This window comes from Gekko japonicus, unplaced genomic scaffold, assembly GCF_001447785.1.
Source record: "Gekko japonicus isolate JY-2015 unplaced genomic scaffold, Gekko_japonicus_V1.1 scaffold884, whole genome shotgun sequence".
Taxonomy (NCBI): Eukaryota; Metazoa; Chordata; class Lepidosauria; order Squamata; family Gekkonidae; genus Gekko; species Gekko japonicus.
The window spans coordinates 377,592-393,123 of NW_015172029.1; the positions used below are offsets into that span (position 1 = coordinate 377,592).

The 15,532-nt window shown below is 47.3% G+C and overlaps 1 protein-coding gene across 1 annotated transcript in view; it reads right to left on the reverse strand.

The window, feature by feature from the left end:
- Positions 1–15,532, reverse strand: part of DPP9 (dipeptidyl-peptidase 9) — a 73,033-nt gene that overhangs the window by 48,793 nt on the left and 8,708 nt on the right. The window contains exons 3-6 of the mRNA XM_015420599.1: positions 13,431–13,687; positions 10,528–10,640; positions 2,999–3,172; positions 765–933 (exon numbers count right to left, since the gene is read on the reverse strand). Coding sequence (XP_015276085.1) covers positions 765–933; positions 2,999–3,172; positions 10,528–10,640; positions 13,431–13,687 — 713 coding nt within the window. The remainder of the gene's footprint in view (positions 1–764; positions 934–2,998; positions 3,173–10,527; positions 10,641–13,430; positions 13,688–15,532) is intronic.

The following is a 15,532-nucleotide window of genomic DNA, read 5'->3' on the forward strand; positions in this document are numbered from 1 at the left end:
TTGTCGGCCACACTGGGGGGCTCCATGGTGCCGGAGGGGTGGCTGCAAGCGCTCTGGGCTGGGGGTGGTGGGCGGCGGTGGCAGGGGTCACCCGGCCACAGAAATGCAATGGTGTGTGGGGGCTTTTGGCGGGGGGGCAGGTGCAGTTTGGTGCCCCTAAGGCCCAGCGCGCTCTAGGCGAACGCCTAGTTCGCGAGCCGGCCCTGCTTGCCAGCATCTCAGGAGGGAGTTTCATTACCCACCACCAGACCCTTTTTAGATGGAGATGCCGGAGACTGTGCTCTGCTCCTGTGTTATCCTTCTGAGAGCGTCACATCCAGTGTTCCCTCTAAGCTGAGTTAGTGTGAGTTAGCTCACAGATTTTTAGCCTCCAGCTCACAGGTTTTTGTCTTAGCTCAGGACGGATGGCTCCAGAGCAAACTGATTTATGCAGCAGTCAAATCGCTCGCTCACAACTTTAGCTCACAAAGTAGAATTTTTGCTCACAAGACTCCACAGCTTAGAGGGAGCACTGCATCCCTAATAAGAACTCTCTTGCCCCTTTCAGACCACATTCCTACAAATGAGGAATGTGGGTCTCAATATTCTATGATCTCCAAGTAGCACTTTGCCTTACAGGTTCTCTCTGCCTGCAACTCTGACGTCACCCACAAATACTGAGCAAGGCTCTCGTTTGCCAAGGCCAGGCCACGCTCTCCACCCGCGCCAACTCTTCTGCAGACAAGCTGTGCCCATCGGCACGTACACAAGACGACCACAGCTACCTTTCTGGCAATACGTCAGCCGGCGCTCTTCTCCCGTCTCGATGTTTGCTACCCAGAGGTCGTTGTTGTTGATGAATGAGAAGAAAGAGGGATCTGCCGGACAGATTTTGGGATCCATCCGGGGCCCTGAGCACTGGGTCTTGAGTTCCAGCGGCTTCATCGGTGAGACCTGGGCAAGGGGAGAAATGCCAGAGAATCAGATTGGCTTAGAGGACCACCCAGAATCAGTGCAAAACGGACTGGAGTGGTTTGGCAAGACTGGGGGAAAACTGCTCGCACAGCACAAGAGAAACCCATGAGGTGATGCACTGGGTTGAGGTGAGCAGCTATTTCTGAGCACTCATTTTAATCGAGAGTACACAAAAAGCAACACTCAAAAGCCTCCAGAAGAATGCTTGCATCTCTCTGGAAACTTTGTAATCGGCTTGAACATCTCCATCCTTCACTAACAAAACTGTGAAGGAGACTCCTGGGTAAATTTGCTGGGCTGAACATTTATAGGGGCAGTCCCCAACATGATGCCCGCGGGAGCCATGATGCCTGTCAACGCCTCTCCTGGTGCCCAACAAGTGGGTGGAGCCAGGTGGGGCATTTGCCAGCAGGGCTTCTGATAGGCCGCTGGACATATGATTGACTGTGATTTTTTAAAAAGTTGTTTCGGCAACAGCTGCCACCACTGCGAAAGGATCTTCACTGTGTGACTCCGGGTAAGCTGTGTGTACGCAAGCAGCTATTTTATTACAGTATTTTCATTCCAAAAAGCATTCTACTAAACAGAGTTTCTGCCTGAAATGCTGGAGATTTGCTATGGGAGTTATACATACCTTCACTCCCTGACATATTTTGGTTGGTTCCACTTGCTGCAGCATCTAGTTAGTGGCTGCACCCACCCCCCTGAGTCAGAATTGCAATGGTACCCACGGGTTCAAGGTTGGGGACCCCAGATTTACAGGTATAATACTAGCACGAATGAGCTCAAGAAGGATTGGGCTTGCTCCCTGCAGAAAGCAGCGGTTCCTCTTCAGGGATTCGTTGGGACCAGGAGTGCGCTGCTTACCAGAGAATCCCCAAAAAGGAGGGGAGAAAATCTAAACCAACAAAGGACAAACCTCCAAAGGAAGTTTAGAAAACTTTCTGAGGGCTAAAAGTTAAAAACATGAGTAAGTGTACAAAAGAGTGTTTATTACAAAGACATAGAAAAACTTGGTAGGGGCCCAAATAAAGCCTCATAAAATGTTCAAAGTCACACTTAAACTTCGTACAAAAAAAGAGACAGTATATGACCTGACGCGTTTCAGCTCACAAGAGCCTTCTTCAGAGGCTCTCGCTTGCCAGAGAATGCCAAGGGAGAGGTGTTGCCCCCTGGCCTGTGTGTTTCCCTGTGGCACCCAAAGGCCTGCTGTTGTAAATAGGATGCGGGACCAGACAGACCGCTGGTCAGGCCCAGCAAGGCTTCTCTTCCATTTGGATGATGGAGGCAGCTGCTTTCGAAGCGTTCTCCGGAGATGCAAAGACTGTTCTGCTCCAAGGTGACTCTTTGCTTTGGGGGGGGGGGGGAAACAGGGGGGGGGGGGGAAACAGGTGATTCAGCTTCCAAAGGTCTGCTCCCTGCACAGACACAGGAAGTGGCTTCCCAGCCTGGAGACGTACAGCGGTCCCTGGCTGGCTGGAATGGGCTCAACGCTTTGCAAATCCACCAGTCGGTAGGGAGCAATCCAAACCTCCCTGGGCATTTTGCGCGTGTTTGCGTTTCATTAAAGACCCTTTGGATTATAACCCCAAGATACAAGCAGTGGACAGGTACTGGGAAACTTTATTTAATTTGTTTATACCCCGCCTTTCCCCCGAGCAGGGACTCAAGAGCCAGTTTGGTGTAGTGGTTAAGGGTGCAGACTCTAATCTGGGAGAACCAGGTTTGATTCTCCACGCCTCCACATGCAGCTGCTGGTGTGACCTTGGGTCAGTCACAAGTTCTCTCCGAGCTGTTCTCTCAAGGGCAGTTCTCGGGAGAGCTCTCTCAGCCCCACCCACCTCACAGGGAGTTTGCTGTGAAGAAGGGAAAAGGGATTGTAGGCTGCTCTGAGACTCCTTCGGGTAGTGAAGGGCAGGGTATGAATCCAACCTCTTCTTCGAAGCCGCTTATGTCATTCTCGTCACCTCCATTTTATCCTCACAACAACCCTGCGAGGCAGGTTAGGCTGAGCGCCATGAGAGCCTCGGCCGCTCTGACTCACCATGAAGCCGTTTTTGCCTCCATCCCGGCAGTGGAAGAGGCTGTTGCTGGCCTGAAAGAGGAAGAGGCCACTCTCCCTGTGGAAGTCGTAGGAGGTGATCCCAAAGACGCCCAGCCGCTTGCGCTCCCTCAGCAGCTCCTCCTCCCTGGAGTACATCCCATGGTGGGGGGTAGCCTGGCAGAAAAGAGGAGAGCTAAAGCAAGCGGCCCGGGGGGAGGGAGGACATGACTTCGAGGCTTGCCTCGGCTGTCAATTTACTTATTCTGCGTACAGAATTTATACCTCGCCATTCTGTCCTCTTCGGGGCCTCCAAGGTGGCTAAGAGACTAAAAACTTACATAATAAAAACACAGTAATAAAAACCATCAAAACCAACAACACAGAAATGCAGCTAAAATACACTTAGGTAAAGGTTCCCCTTGCTCGAAAGCTAGTTGAATCCAACTCTAGGGGGTGGTGCTCATCTCCGTTTCCAAGCCGAAGAGCCAGTGCTGTGTCTGAAGACGTTTCCGTGGTCATATGGCCGGCATGACTAAATGCGGAGGCGCACGGAACACTGTTGCCTTCCCACCGAAGCGGTACCTATTTATCTACTTGCAATTTCTTGCTTTCGAACTGCTAGGTTGGCAGGAGCTGGGGCCAGAGACGGGAGCTCACTCGGTCACGCGGCACACTCGGGTCTCGAACTGCCGAACTACAGACCTTCCGGTCTGCAGCTCAGCATCTTAACCTCTGAGCCACCGTGGCCCCTGCAAAATACCTTTACAATACGCATACAAAAACATAAAAACAAACACGGGGTGGGAAAGAGGGATCACTGAGGGAATGCCAGCTGAATCAAGAAAGTCTTCACCCGAGATGAATTAGTAAAAGAACAAATGATTAAATGGGCCGTAAATATGAATAAGGAGGTGACTATGTTATCTTGGGAATATTTATGGAAAAATTAAATTAAGATATCAACATGTACTAATGTTAAAGAAAATTGCTATAAAATGTATAGGTGGTATATGACTCCAAAGAAGATAGCAATTATGAATGAAAATATATCTAAGAAAATGTTGGAAATGTAAAAAAAATGAAGGCTCTTTTTATCATATGTGGTGGACGTGATAAAGCTGTGACTTTTTGGACAGAGGTGCATGATGAGATGCAAAAATTTTTGAAATGTACTTTTAAAAAAGAACCGGAGATACTACTTCTAGGTTTAAAGATGGAAGAAGTAAATGTCGAAAAAAAACCTCTGTTGTGGTATCTAATTACCACTGCGAGAATGACATATGCACAATTTTGGAAGCAGGACAAAATACCTGACAAATGGGAATGGATACGGAAAGTTTTGTTTATGGCTGAAATAGATAAACTAACGAAAAAATTGAATAACAAAGAAGATAAAGACTTTTTTGAAGAATGGAAAGACTTTAAAGTATACTTAGAAAATAATTGGGATGTTAAAAATAATTTACTACGTTTAGATAATTATTAAGGGTTGAATTATTGCAAAGTTTGAATTATATAAAGTAAGATTGTTACCTTGAGATATGAAATGAAAATGGGAAAGAAAAAGGGAATTATATTATGTGTGGGTAGGGAGAAGCATTGCGGGAAGCCACTGTATGGGGTGGGTGGGGGGGAGATAAGAGAAATGGATTTGGAATTATGGGAATGTAATTAAATGTTGAACATGTTATATCCAAAATAAAAGTTTTTGAAAAAGAAAAAAAAAGAAAGTCTTCACCCGCTGGAGGAAAATGACAACAGAAGGGGACAGATGACTCTGCCTGGGGAAGGCCCTTTCCCGGGTGCCACCTGCCTAATCTCAGAAGGCAGGGGCAACTGAAGCAGATGTTTGGAAAATGGTCAGGCAGGTTCGTAAGGGATTGGGTGGTCCCTTCAGGTGTGTTGGTCCCAAACTATATATGGCTTTAAAGGTCAACAGCACTTTGAATTGTGCCTGGAAACCAATTGGGAGCCGGTATAGATGGCCCGAGACTAGAATGATATGGCCCCTACAACCCACTCCAGTCAACACCCTGGCTGCAGCATACTGCACCTGCTGAAGTTTCCAAGCACTTTTCAAGGGCAGCCCCATGTAGAGTGCGTTGCAGTAGTCAAAACTAGATGTAACCAGGGCATGCACCACGGTGACCAATCTCTTCTGCCCAGGAAAGGCCGTAGCTGGCTTACCAGTCGAAGCTGGTACAGGCACTCCTGGCTGCAGCTGCCGCCTGCTTATCCAGCCTTAGGCCCGGGTCCAAGAGCCACCCCCGGACCAGTGTTCCCACTAAGCTGTGCACGTGAGTGGCCGCTCATGAACACAGGAAGCCCCGCTCAGCAGCAATCTGGAGCTACGCAGGGTCTTGCATGGCTCCCACTGCCGACTTTAAGATTACAGCAGTTTTATTCTGCTCAGGATGTGCACTGCTCCGCTTAACGAAGGGAGGGGGAATCAGAGGGAACCTTGCCCCAGAGGACAGATCTGTTCCTTCGAGGGGAATGCAAACCCTTCAGAATGGGTGCCACATTAAATCCTGGGACAGACTTTCTGCTCACCAGGATCACTTCCATCATGTCGGGGATTAAGCTTCAGTTTATTAGCCTGCACCCGTCCCAAAATTGCCTCCGGGCACTGGATCGGGAGACGGAGAAGATAAGGTGGGACAAGGGAGGCTCATTAACAAGTTGAATCTGTGGTAGCATTTGCGGATGATCTGGTGTTTATTCTGGAGGACCCCAAAACTTCGATTGGACATTTACTCAATACTATAAAAATATATGGGGAAAAAGCAGGTCTCAAAATAAATTTAGGAAAGACGAAAATAATAACAAAAAATTGTAATAAAACAGAGGTAGAAAACCTGTACCGGATATCCAATATAGAAGTGGTAAAAAAGGTAAAATATCTAGGCATTAACATTACAAATAACAATCTGAACCTCTATGATAATAACTACAAAGTACTTCTAGAGGAGATCAAGAAAGATCTTGAAAAATGGCAAGATCTACACATCTCATTGTTGGGAAGAATAGCTACTATCAAAATGAGCATCCTCCCGAGATTTTTATTCTTTGCGCAATGTATCCCGGTCTTGAAAAATGAAAACTTTTTTGAAGAACTAGATCGCATGACAAGAAGATTCGTATGGCAAGGTAAAAAAGCGCGAATAAGATGGAAATTTTTGAAAGATAGAAAAGAAAGAGGAGGATGCGGTATGCCAGACTGGAAGATTTACTATCAAGCAGCAGCAATGGGATGGATACGGGAATGGATACTCTTAGAAGATAAAAAACTACTACAACTAGAGGGCCATGATCTGTATATGGGTTGGCACGCCTACATTTGGTACGATAAGGAAAAAGTGCATAAAAACTTCAATAACCATATTATAAGAGGGGCATTGATTAAGATTTGGAAGAAAATTAAAGAAAAAATGTACAAAGAAGTACCAATGTGGGTGTCACCACTCGAAGCCTTTATATTGCCAGCTTTACTAACAGAGAAAAAAAAGCAACCTATGAAAAGTTATTAACCAAAGAAAAAGAATTAAAAACATTAGAGAACCTACAAGAAATGAATATAAACTTGACAAGTTGGGAGAGAACAATAATACAATCAAGATTTGCTAAGGACAAAAAAACAAAATTTAATGACTCAATGTTAGAACTAGACAAGATTTGGTTGTCCTCGGCAGATAAACAAATACAAAAGCTATACAAACTTTTTCAGAAGGAAAGTATGGAAGATTTAACGATAAAACCCTGCATGAAAATCTGGGAACAAAATGTAGGCTACACAATAAAAACGCAAGAATGGGAAAAAATGTGGGAAACAAAAAAATTAGTAAGAGCCACACCATACAAAGAGAATATCCTAAAAATGTTTTACAGGTGGCACTGGTCACCGGATAAAATAACAAAATGTTATAAAAATGTCTCGGATACATGCTGGAGATGTAATAATAACGTAGGAACATACTATCATATCTGGTGGAGGTGTGACAAAATAGTAAAATTTTGGAAAATGGTAAAATATTTGATAAAAGAAATTGTAGGAATAGATCTGCAGCTTAAACCGGAAAGTTACTTGCTTAATATCTTGCCAGATATAGTAAATACAGATGATAAATGTATTGTGTTATATATCCTCACGTTAAGCAGAATTCTGACAGCGAAAAAATGGAAATCAGATTTACTACCTAAAAAAGAAGAAATAATGGAAAAAATATTCGAAATAGCAGAAATGGACAGATTAAATATGATATTAGCAGAGAGAGATGATAACGCTTATAAGAAAAGATGGTTTAAAGTGTATAAATGGTTTGAAAAAAATGTATAATGAACACTCCGAAACTGATTTGTACAATGGGAATGTACTTGGATTTTTATTTTTTGTTTGTTTGTTTGTTGGAAAAAGTATAAATAAATTCTTTAAAAAAAACACACACACAAAAAAACAAGTTGAATCTGTGGGATGGAACGGGGGCCTGTCAGGAATCCTAGGGAGAAAGAAATCCCATTTTCCCTCCCCTCCTTGCCACTGACTCCAGTTCCCTCCTCCTTGCCAATGCCAGTTATTGCGGGCCATGCGCCACACGGCCAGTGTTCCCTCTAAGCTGAGTTAGTGTGAGCTAGCTCACCGTTTTTTTTTTTAATTATAATATTTATTGGTATTTGAGACAAACCACATACAACATAAACATGGATTCCTTAACAGTGATTACATATTTGCTATGAACAGTAGCGCATACACTCAGCTTTTCCAGCCTATCTATTAGTCTAAACGTTCCTCTCTAACCATCTGTAAAACTTTACCCACATATTATCAAAAACATCATCTTCCTTCCCATGAAGCTTCATTGTCAAGTTATCCAGTTCAGCTATTTCTGTAATGTTGACTATGAATTCCTTTCTGGACGGTACATCTTCCCGTTTCCAGTACCGTATTTTCCGGCGTATAAGACGACTGGGCGTATAAGACGACCCCCAACTTTTCCAGTTAAAATATAGAGTTTTCCAGTTAAAATATAGAGCTGTGCTGATGCTTCTGGCGTACCGGCGTATAAGACGACCCCCCACTTCTGAGAAGATTTCCCTGGGTTAAAAAGTAGTCTTATACCCAGGAAAATACGGTTGCGAACAGCATCCTGGCTGCCGTTAATAAATGGGTAATCAGATGTGTATCTGCCTTCTTGAGATTGTCCGGCATAATATTTAACACAAATATCTCTGGATCAAGTGGAATGTTGACACCTTAGTTATCTGAACAGTGATACCATGAATTTCTTTCCAAAACCTTTGCGTTATTTTACAAGACCACCATGCATGGAAGTAGGTCCCCTTTTCCGCTTTACACTTCCAGCATTTGTCTGAACGATTGGGGATAACAGCGAGCTAATACCGCTGGCGTTAAGTGCCAATACCGCTGGCGTTAAGTGCCAACGGTGAAACATTTTAAAGAGGTTTTCTTTCACAGTTTGATAGCCTCTGGCTCACACATTTTTTGTCTCAGCTCAGGGAGGAGGGCTCCAGAACAAACTAATGTATGCAGGAGCCTAACCGCTCGCTCACAGCTTTAATGCCAGTAGCTCACCGAGTAGAATTTTTGCTCACAAGACTCCACAGCTTAGAGGGAGCCTTGGTCACAGCTAACTCCACTGCATAGGGGCCAAGGTTTTGTATGGCTCTCATTTTTTGAGGGGGCTATTACCCCTTCCCACACTTTCCTGTAGGGTTCAGTGTCTCCCTCTCTCAGTCTAGAACAAAATGTGAGTCCAGTGACACCTTTAAGACCAACAAGGTTTAGTTCTGGGAATAAGCTTTCCTGTGCATGCACACAAGAGCTTATGCCCAGAATTAAACTTGGGTGGTCTTAAAGGTGCCGCTGGACTCACATTTTGTGCCATTGCTTCAGATCAACACGGCGGCCCACCTGGATCTTCTCTTGGTCTGTTATTTAAACCAAAAACTCCACAAACGGTACAGCTGTACACATGTCGGAATGCTTGCAAAGCAAGCACGCTTACGCTACCCTGGCCCAGGTTTCATTGTTTCATTAAAAAATAGTTCACCCTGCTCTCTTACCAAATAGCTCCACAAGACGATAAATTAAAAACAATTAAAAAAATATTTTTTTGAAAATTATAAGCTAGTTAGGGAAAAAAATGAACAAAACAGAAAAACGGGAACAGAAGAAAATGGAGCGGCAGGAACGCATGCGATTCAAACAATGAACAGCAAAAAATGTGTGTGTGGGGAGAAATATCGCCTTATATTTATCCCAGAAAACCAGCAAAGCTGGACCAAGAGGCAAAAGGAAGAGCTCCTTTTCAGCTGCATAACTCACTTGTGGAATTCTCTGCCCTAAAACGTACTGCTATTGCTAGCTTAGAGGGCTTGAAAAGGGAATTAACCAAATTCATGGAGAAAATACCCATAAAAGGCTATTGACCATTAGGGCTAAATGGAACCTCCATGTGCAGAGACAGTATACCTTCAAACATTAGCTGCTCAGGTTCAACAGCAGAGAGATGCTATGATCTCTATGCCTCTGCTTGTAGGCCATCCAGTAGAATTTGGCTAGCTAAACGGAACCTCCACATGCTGAAGTAAGAAACATCAGAAGAGCCCTGCTGCATCAGACCAGGGGTCCATCTAGACCACCATCCTGTCCCACACAGTGGCTCAACCACTTCCTCTGGAGTGCCAACAACAGGGCATGGAGGCCGAGGCCTTCCCCTGATGTTGCCTCCTGGCTCTGGTATTCAGAGGTTGCCTCTGAACGCGGAGGTTCCCTTTAGTCAACATGGCTAGTAGCCACTGAAAGATTGATGGAAGGTGTCTATTTAATCCCAGTTGTCTATTCCTGGGGCCATCACTACATCCTTTGGCAACGAATTGCATATTTCAATTACTCTCAAGCATACCTCTGAACACCTGCTGCTCAGGCTCAGCAGCAGGGAGATGGCCACGGTCTCCATACCCCTGCCTGTAGGCCTCCCAGTACCATTATGGCTGGTGGTCATTGTTCCCCCTAAGCTGAGTTAGTGTGAGCTAGCTCACAGTTTTTTAGCCTCCAGCTCACCCATTTTTGTCTTAGCTCAGGAAGGAGGGCTCCAGAGCAAACTGATTCATGCAAGTAGCCAAACTGTTCGCTCACAACTTTAATGCCAGTAGCTCACAAAGTAGAATTTTTGCTCACAAGACTCCACAGCTTAGAGGGAACATTGCTGGTGGTTACACAAAGCAGGATGCTGGCCTAGAATTCATCATCTGAGCTAGCGGGGTTACTCCCATGGGGCAGATCAACCCTCCCGAGAAAAGGAGTTCTGAAGCCTCAACCCAAAAGGCTCGCATAACAACACCCCACCGTACCACAGACTGGAGACACCCAGAGGAAGGCTTCAGTGGGAAACCTTCGTGAACAGGCAGGAATATGCTTATGAGCCTACATGGAGAGCTGAGGATGTTTTTCTTTTCTCACCATTCCTGTCTCAGCCATGGGACACAGTCCACGATCCAACGCGCCTCACCTGGAAGTGATCCAGCATCTGTTTCCATGACAACAAGAGCAGGGCTTCCTTCCGTACCTTTTTGGGAATCTCAGAGTAGAGGAGGGAATTCTCCCTGCTCCCGTATGGCATTCCTGTGGAAGCAGCAAACCAGAACAAAGCATACGTGACCCTGTGTTCAGCCCGACAAGTTTACGGTAACAGGGAAACTGAGCGCGGCATCTTCCGACGAGCTTCGCAACCTTAGAGGGAAGCACTGCCCCAAATCCTCAGAGCCACAAAAGGGAACCACACCCAGCTGCTGAGCCAGGGGACATCTCTGCCAAAGGGACGCTCAGCTGAGAAACCCTGGAGCACTGCATGCTGGGAAGGAACGTGGGCTTCCTAGATAGGACACAAGCGGTTATTTCTGTACTATCTTTAAAAAAGGTTCTTTACCTGGGGGCAGTGTTCTCTCTAAGCTGAGTTAGTGTGCGCTGGCTCACAGTTCTTTAGCCTCCGGCTCACACCTTATCGTCTTTGCTCAGGAGGGGTGGCTCCAGAGCAAACTGATTTATGCAGCAGCCAGATCGCTCGCTCACCACTTTAATGCCAGTCCACAAAGTAGAATTTTTGCTCACAAGAGTCCACAGCTTAGAGGGAGCATTGCCTGGGGGAGGGAGGATGCGCCTTCTAAGGTGTCTTAAAAATTACCTTACAAATTGAATAAAAATGGCAGCGGGAGCTGACCTGAGTCCAGCTGCCAACAGATGAATTTTGGTGTTCAGCTGACCACACTCGCCATTCCCAACTACATCCGAGGAGGCCAGGGCTTGACTGGCTGAGAGCTAATATGATGTCATGGTTAAGAGTGCTGGAATAGGACCGGGGAGCCCCAGGCTCAAATCTGCCACGGGAGCTGGCCGAATCACCGCGGCCCGGTCACTGACACTCACCCTGGCCTACCTCACGGGGTTGTCCAAACTTGTTAGGTCTTTGTGGTGCGACTGGACTCAGATCTAACACCTCTGAATGAACTCCGTATAGCTGGCTTCGTAGAGGAGAAATGCTCAAGACACACAGAGCCTTAGGGCCAGCTGTGAGCTTTTATGAGAGCCAGTCTGGTGTCGTGGTTAAGTGCGCGGACTCTAATCTGGGAGAACCGGGTTCGATTCCCCACTCCTCCACTTGCACCTGGCTGGATGACCTTGGGCAAGCCCTAGTTCTGGCACAGCTGTTCTTGAAAAGGAGCAGTTTCTCTCAGAGCTCTCTCAGCCCCACCTACCTCGCAGGGTGTCTGTTGTGGGGAGGGAGAGAGAAAGGAGTTTGTAAGCCACTCTGAGACTCCTTTGGGTAGTGAAGGGCGGGGTATAAATCCACTCTCTTCTTCTTCTTCTTCTTCTTCTTCTTCTGGACCACTGGTGACAGAGCACGCGTACCAGCTTGCCCCCTCCCCAAATCAGGGCGCTTCTGTTCCTTTCCTTTTGTACCTCACTGATTCAAGGATCTCGATCAGCAGAAAACACTCCTTTCTTATTTTTTAGATGCAAGGGCTAAAAGGGACTGAGACAAATTTTGCAGTTGCTAGAGAGATCTCGGGATCCTCATCACCGAACAAAAGAGGCAGGGTTTCCGGACTATAGGGGGACGATTGGTTGAATAAAGGCGCAATATAGTAATGCCTCATAATCTCAGAAAATCTGCATTCCAGCAGGGCGTGAAAGGATGTATCGATCCTGTTAAGGCCACAAGGGCAAATTCTGTTGGTGTAGGGCCTATTCAGGAATCTCCCTCGCAAAAACACTGTAGGTGTAATGCTCAGTCTTGCAAACAAAAAAAGCTCTGCAATAATGTGGGATGGTAACACAGTACATATCTTGGGAATGAAAGACCCCAAAATAGGGGTCAGGATGCTTTGCAGGATGCTCAGAATCAAACGACTATGATCGATTTCCATGCTTTGGTATTGCCCATCCCAAAAACATAATCAATCGACATTCCAACTTTCATCGGTTTCTCATCCAGGTTGATTTGTGGGTATCCCGGTTTAAAGTGGCTAACAAACCATCTTCAGCACAGAGCTGTTTTAATCTCAGACTGAAGGCAAATAGCCACGCTCTTGCTTCCAAGGATATCTGTCCAAATTCTGCCCCAGCCCAACTACATACATGCTGGAGGAAGCGGGGCGTGAGGTGCTCACACTCCTTAATGGTCCCACTGGTGGGTCTGAAAGCTGAGCAACGGATGCTCATCACCAGAAAATACCCCAGAAGCTCCGTCGCACTGCAAGGGCTTTTGGGAACGGTGCCTGTGGGAGGTGTCATACCACGATCCACTCGCACACTCTGCTTCCTCCACTCCCCACACATACGTCTCCCAGGGGCAAATGGCACAGGGAAAGGGCCCTCTGCCACACCATGGACCTTGTAGAAACAACAGAGAGATCACGGGAAGGATGCAAACAATGACGAAAACAACCGTGATGTAGTATTATGAAAATAGATTTAGACAGCTGTTTTGCAGTGAGCGGTGTCTCTTCAACAAGTAATAAAGATGTACGCATGCACACTACGGAATCTGCATGCACTCCCGTTTCACATAACGGCTTTTTCGCGGTGTGCTGCGTAAATAACATTAATTTACATGTCAACAATACTGATCTGCGATTTAACACTCAGCCATTCTTCCCACTCCAATGAAACAAATCAGGAAAAACAGCAGTCTAAATATATTTTCATAATACTACATCACGGTTGTTTTCATCATGGTTTATACCATGGACCTCGGCAGGCACCAAATGATGTTGGCCTTGCATGTTTTGCGGTTGGAAGCAAAAGGAAGAAGTCGGGCTTCTCACCCCTGCAAACCGGCAAGCCCAGTTGTCTACCAGCCCCAATCTTCACCCTGCACCAAGCCAAAGGATCGCCCGTCAAAGGCAGCCCTACCGAGATAGTATAAGCGGTGAGAGTGAGGGCTGGACTCCTCAGTCTTCCGGACAAACTGGAAGTCATGGGGCGCCTTGTTGACGATCATTCCCGTGTACTTGCGGCTTCCGTGGATGATGTCGCGCAGCCCCTCCCACGAGTGCTTCTCCACGTGGAACTGAGATGAGGCCGTTTCTTCCATCTCCACAACCTCGGCGTTCTCCAACAACGCGTCCACCGCCGTCATCCTCGGCCTTCCTCCTGAGCTGGTCAAGGAACTAGGGTGAAAGGAAGTTAACATGTTTGGAATGGCCAAAGGGAACATGACCGTGCCACATCCAGGACTCTAACCTCAGGATCAGGCCCATAGTTACTGAGGGGCCCATGGGGCCCGCCCCACAGTTTTTATGGGCCCCTCCCCAATTTTCGGTTCCCCCCCACCCACAGCGAGTGTGCACTCCTTTCTCCGGTTCTAGGCAGGCACTGCACACTCATCCACCGTGGCAGCCGGCCTGCCTGCCCGAGGGACCCAGAGCGTCTGAGCCCACCCTCTTGGTGTTCCATCTCCCCACAGCGGCTCACTTGGCGGCTGGCCAAGACCGCCCCCCCCCCCCCCCCCCCCACATGTCGTCCGGTTTCCCCCCCTCTCTCTCTCCCCCGTCTGGGTCGAGTCCCCAGGTTGCCGGATCGTCGCTGGAAAAAGCCCTGCCGCTCAGCAAGGTCACAGTGGGCTGGCCATGGAGGCGCCCGGGCGGGTGGGACGGCGGCACAGGCCGGTGGCAGTGGGGGGAGCCCAGCTGGGGTTTCTGGCTGCTTCCGGATCGGGGGTCCCTTTTGCACTCTGCGCAGCAGCCAGCGGACACGCCTTGGCGGGGCCAGCTTTCCCCGCGGCTAGTTGGGGCGCATGGATGGAAACGGGCAGGCCCGTTTCAGCACCGGTAGGGCTAGAGTTCCAGGGATGAGGTCTGACCTGCCCTTGCAGGGGGGTGGAGAGGGAAGCTGCGGCCACTGGGCATTACCCTGCCTTGCCCTGGATCCTGGGGGTGTGTGCAGGGCTACCTTAGGAGTTTCACCAATTAATTAACTTTGATTTAATTGGCTGGTGGGCCCCCCCCCCCCAGACCTCCTCCCCAAAAACTCCTTAGCTACAGGGCTGCTCAGGATTGATTTATACATTGTATAAATGCCAATAAGTGTCAAACATATGGCCCATGCTCTGGAACCAGCCCCTGCAGGGCTCCTATCTGGCCCATGAGCAACTGGCTCTCATCTGCTTCCTGCATCACTGCTCAGCTTTTGCCCAGCTCTCTCCTCTCCTGCTTTGTAGAAGAGAGAAAGAAGGCCAAGCCTCCCTTCCCTTGAGTGGCTGAGTGCTCCTCCTCCGGGGGGGGGGGGAGAGGGGGGGCATAAGCTTTCTTGTGCACACTTCTTCAGAGAGGGAGGGGGAGACTGAGAGAGACCCCCTTTGCAGTGACTAACAGCACAGCTTGCAATCTTTATTAGTGGAAGGGAGCAAGAATCCAGTAGCCCTTAAGGACAAACGAAATTTGTGGCAGGACATGAGCTTTCATGAATCACTGCTCACTTCTTCAGATACAGCTAGAATGTGAGCATCTGTCCTTATACCTTGGAGAGTGAAGTGATTTCAGATGCCAAATGACAATAGTAGGCATTGGTAATGAGAGAAGAAACCTAGGTCTCAATTCAGTCCAGGAGGATGCATTGTCTTGAGCTTCATTATCAGTTGCAATTCAGCACTTTCTTTCTAATCTCCCTTTGAAGTTCTTTTGTAAGAGAACTGCTACTCTTAGGTCAACAGCTGAATGTCCTGGAAGGTTAAAATATTCCCTACTGTTGTTTTTTTAATGCTGTGGTTTCTAATAGCAGTAGAAAGAGTAAGAGTACAGTAGCACCTTAAACACTAACAAAATTTGTGGGAGCTTTTGTGGGAGCTGCGGTGGCTAAAGTGGTTAAGACGCTGAACTGCAGGCTGTGGAAGGTCGGTAATTCAGCAGTTCGAGACCCGAGTGCGCCGCATGACGGAGTGAGCGCCCGTCTCTAGTTCCAGCTCCTGCCAACCTAGCAATTCGAAAGCAAGAAATTGCAAGTACATAAATAGGTAC